The 4,959-nt window shown below is 14.8% G+C and overlaps 1 protein-coding gene across 1 annotated transcript in view; it reads right to left on the reverse strand.

Moving 5' to 3' along the window:
- Nucleotides 1–828, reverse strand: part of PF3D7_0830500 (sporozoite and liver stage tryptophan-rich protein, putative) — a gene marked incomplete at both ends in the record, with an annotated part of 2,195 nt that extends 1,367 nt beyond the window's left edge. Inside the window, 2 exons of the mRNA XM_001349190.1 lie at nt 1–484; nt 652–828. The exon at nt 1–484 is cut by the window's left edge and continues 1,367 nt beyond it. Coding sequence (XP_001349226.1) covers nt 1–484; nt 652–828 — 661 coding nt within the window. The remainder of the gene's footprint in view (nt 485–651) is intronic.
- Between the last annotated feature and the right edge of the window lie 4,131 nt (nt 829–4,959).

Raw genomic sequence — 4,959 nt, forward strand, 5'->3', positions numbered from 1 at the left:
TCCATTTACTATTCATATGGTTTAACCATATATCATATTCCTTATTTTTCCCTTCAAGCCATTTATTTTTTTCTCCTTCCAACCATAATTTTAAAAGTTGCCATTCTTCTTCTGTTTCATCCATCCATTTAATCCATTCGTTTTTTTTCCAATCCTCTAAATTCACCTCACCTTCTTCATCAGAAGATAATAAGCTAGTTTCATTGTAACTTTCATCTGTTTTATCTTCTTCATTTTTACTTTTACTATTTTTTTCTTTTACGTTATGTACTTTCTCATCAGGATTATTTATGATATTCCTTTTTCTTCTTTTCACTTTTTTATTAATAATATGATCTTCATCTTCTGAATCGCTTGTATCTGTTGTTTCAGCATCAGCCAATTCTTTGGATGCGATCGCTGCTGTTATATTCTCTTTTTTTTTCTTATTCAATACAAGGTTTTCAAAAAATTCTAGCACCTTTTTCTTCTTCTCTTTGAGAGCCTAAAAAGGAAGAGAGAGAGAGAGAAAAAAAATATATATATATATATATATATATATTAATGTATATGTATTTTTTTTTTTTTTTTAAATACAAAGAGAAAATATTAAAAATGTACTAAAAAGAATTTATATATATATATATATATATATATATATAATAAACTTACTGGATGAGACGATTTTATAAATATGAGAACGACTAGAAATATGGCTATTCCGATAAGAAATTTAATAAGAGATTTACCCTGGCTCAAAAACTTATTCTCATTTTTTAAAAATGATAGTTGAGAAAAAAGATTTGTAGCCAGATCTTTGTTTATATTTTTAAACTGCTCTAAATTCATTTTATATTTTTTTTATAAAAACCAAATATCATTTCAAAAAAAAAAAAAAAAAATTAAAACATATATATAATGTCTATATACTAAATTATAATATTTAATATAAATAATTACTGCTACTTTTTTTTTTTTTTTGTAAAAAATGTAAAAAAATTATATATTAACTATGTAATATAAATAAATAAATAAATATATATATATATATGTATATATGTATGTATGTATAAATTGTATATAATCAAAAATATATATATTATATAAAACAAATTATTTTAAATCATATATAATACTATTAAAGAATAAAAGAACCATTGGTTCTGTTATACGACAAAAACAAATCATAAAAAGCATAACAAAACAAATTAAATGAAAATAGAATAAATACAAATTAATTATAATATATAAAAATATATACAACACTATTATTATTAATATTATTATATATTTTTTTCTTTTAGAGAATATGTATTCTCTAATTTTAAAAAAATAAATTAACCAAAAAAAAAAAAATAATAATAAAATAATAATAAGTAAAAAGGAAATAAAATAATAATTAAATATTATAATTATTTAAAACATATAAGATATAGAATTAATAAAATTTATAATGTAAAAAAAAAAAAAAGAAAAAAGGAAAAAACATAGAAATGAATAATAAAAAAAAATATTTAAATATATATAAAGAAACAAAAACAATGTCATTTAAATTTTCTTTGAAAAAATTTATTAAATTTGTAAAATTCTGTTCTTTTATAATAAATATGTTATTTATTTATGTATATTAAATATTATATTGTAACCAAGTATTTTTTCTCTCCATTTTCTTTTTTTTTGCTTAATTTTGTATTCTTATAATATATATATTAATAATATTTCTTCATTTTTTTTTTTTTTTTTGATAATTAAATAATTAATTATATATTTTTAATTTTAATAATTTACTAATAAAATAATAACATTAGTTTATATATTATATATATTTAGGGGGAAAAAAAAAAAAAAATAATTAATAAATATATTATATATTAATATTTATATATAGATGTATAAATTCTTGTTTAGAAAATATATTTATTAAATTCTATTTTATTATTAATTTTTTTTTTTTTTTTTTTTTTTTGGGTTACAAAAAGGAGGTAATTTTTTTTTTTTTATGCATCATATATTAAGTATTATTTTATTTATAATACCATAAAAATAATAAATATATTTATAAAATATACATATAAAATAATATATATTATAATATATATAATAATATATATTATAATATTTATATATTTTTATACTTTTATAGAACTTTTCTTTTTTTTATTAGGGTATTCAAAAATTCAAAAGCCGGATAACATGCAGTAGTAGAACAAACAACAAAAAAAAAAAAAAAATAGAAAGCGTGGACCAATAATATTTAGGTATTATTATTATATATATATTTTTATATGGACTACACTACTATACGACTACTACCACAAAAAAAAAAAAAAAAAAACCAAAAAAAAAAAAAAAATTTTTTTTTATATTTAATAAATTTTTTATATAATGATGAAAAATAAAGAAGAAAAAAAAAAAATCTTTTTTTTTTTTTTTTTTTTTTACTTTAAAAATAATAATTACTATAATATATACATATATATTTTATTTTATTTTTTAATTTCATTGTTTTAATATTTATATATAATTTTGTACGAAAAAAATAAGGTATATAAAAAATTATAATAAAAAAGAAAAAGTAATGAAAAATTTGTTCCTTATATAACTTTCTTTCTCCTCATATTTAATAGCATCATTTAATAATTATTTGTTAAAGAGTAATAAATAAATAAATATAAATATATATATATATATATATAAATATATATTTTATTTTGTGTTTTTATATTTAAACATGAAGTAAAAAATGATAGCATAGAATTTTTTCCCTATTATTTAATAAATAATATTTATAAAAAGATTTCATTTAATTCTTAGTATATTATCAATTTTTAAAGGACATTTAAAAAAACAGGAAAAAAAATATTATAACAGCCTTATATATGAAATTATATAAATATATAAATAAATAAATATATATATATATATATATAATATATTTGTTTTATTATATACATCATAATAATAAGATTGCAACTGTATTTTTTGTATTATACTTTTTTTCACAAGTTTGGACTATTAAAATGTTGTATCCATTTTATTTTACGTCTAGAAAAAAAGGTTAACGTATAATGAAATATTAAAATAAATGATATATGAATTATTTAATTATATATATATATATATATATATATATATATATATATATATAGCTTAACTACACAATGTTTATTTATAATTATAAGAATTGTTTAATTAAATGAATAAAACCTATATAATGTAATGATAAAGAAATGTAAAAATACGATATATGTTTAAATATGTAAACTTTTTCTTTCTGTTTGAAATTTCCTTTTTTTATGATTATATAAAATGGCACTGTATAAAATGTTACGCTTAAAAAATATTTATTGGATATATAATATAAAATAATGTACTTTGAAATATGACATAATTTTTGAGTTTTTAATTTTTTTTCAAAATAAATTTTTTATATATGACAGAAATGTTAATTTATGTATTTATCCCCAATATATATATATATATATATATATATATATATTGATTAAAATGTTATGTTTTTTTTGTTTTTTTTTAAATAAAAAAAAAGAAAAAGCAGAAGATATATTTTAAAGGTTATTCTTTTACCTCTTTTTTATTATATTTTAAATATATACCATGTGACTGATGCATTTATTAAGCGTGTGTATAATAAAAATAAAAAAATAATAACACAATTAAATAATAAAATACTATGTCATATGTTATACAAAAGATTATATATATATATATATATATATATATTATTTTAAGAAAGAAACATTAAATTTGAAGAAAAATTTACATAATATAAAATTTATCATTTTAAAATAACTCAAGGTCATCTTTTTTTTTTTTTTTTTTTTTTTTTTTAAATACGTTCATAATTTAGATAAATGTTTATTGTTTATATAAAAAATAATGAAAAATACAATTATTTAATATGGTTAAAAATGTAAATAAATAAAAACATACTCATATATATATATATATATATATATATATATATAGAATTGAAAGTTTGCTTCTTTTTGAAAATTTATAAGAAAAAATATATGTATTTGTAGGGCTTTAGTTATATATGAATATTATTTATTTATTTTTTTTCGGTCTTTTCCTATATATATATGTATATATATTAAATTATTTTATTCACAAAAAATAAAGGACAGTGTACTAAATATTTAATTTTCCACATAAAAAAAATGATGATCATATATATTTTTGAAAATGTCACCTTAAAAAAAGTAATTGTAATTATAATAAAAAACTCATTGAAAGGAATAATAAATTTTATTGTGTATATTATAATAATTTTTTTTCTTTTTTTTATATATATGTCGACTTTTTTTAAAAATTCCATATATTTTTATAATTAACATAAAATATGGGGAAAAAAGGAAAAGGAATAGAAAAAGAATTATTATACTATATACAATACTTGTTAATGTTATAATAATGTAAATTTTGTAACACATAATTATAATAAATGTATATACTAATAAATGAAATTTGAATGAACGTTATATAATATAATTTTTGTATAAAACAAAAAAGAGAATCCATAAAATACTGAATATTAAGGAAAATCTGTTCCACATTAATATAAAAATATTGATAAAACAATAACACATATATATATATATACATATATTAATATTTATAGACATATATTAAACTCCATATTTATAAAGGGATAAATCATATTGTTACATATATATAATAAATTAAGAAGCATAATATAAAATATATTAAAACAACATTTTTTTTTTTTTTAATATAATTATACAAATTTTAATATAATATAAATATATATATATATATATATATATTTATATTTTTGTACCCAAAATTGTTTGATGTAATATTTATAATTTAAAATTCGAGATAAGAATAAAAAGAAAAATAAATTTATATTTATATAATTTTTTATATATTACATATTATAATAATGTTTAAAAAATATTAATATATTTAGAAAAAAAAATATATATATATATATTT

This window comes from Plasmodium falciparum (genome assembly GCF_000002765.6).
Source record: "Plasmodium falciparum 3D7 genome assembly, chromosome: 8".
Lineage (NCBI taxonomy): Eukaryota > Apicomplexa > Aconoidasida > Haemosporida > Plasmodiidae > Plasmodium > Plasmodium falciparum.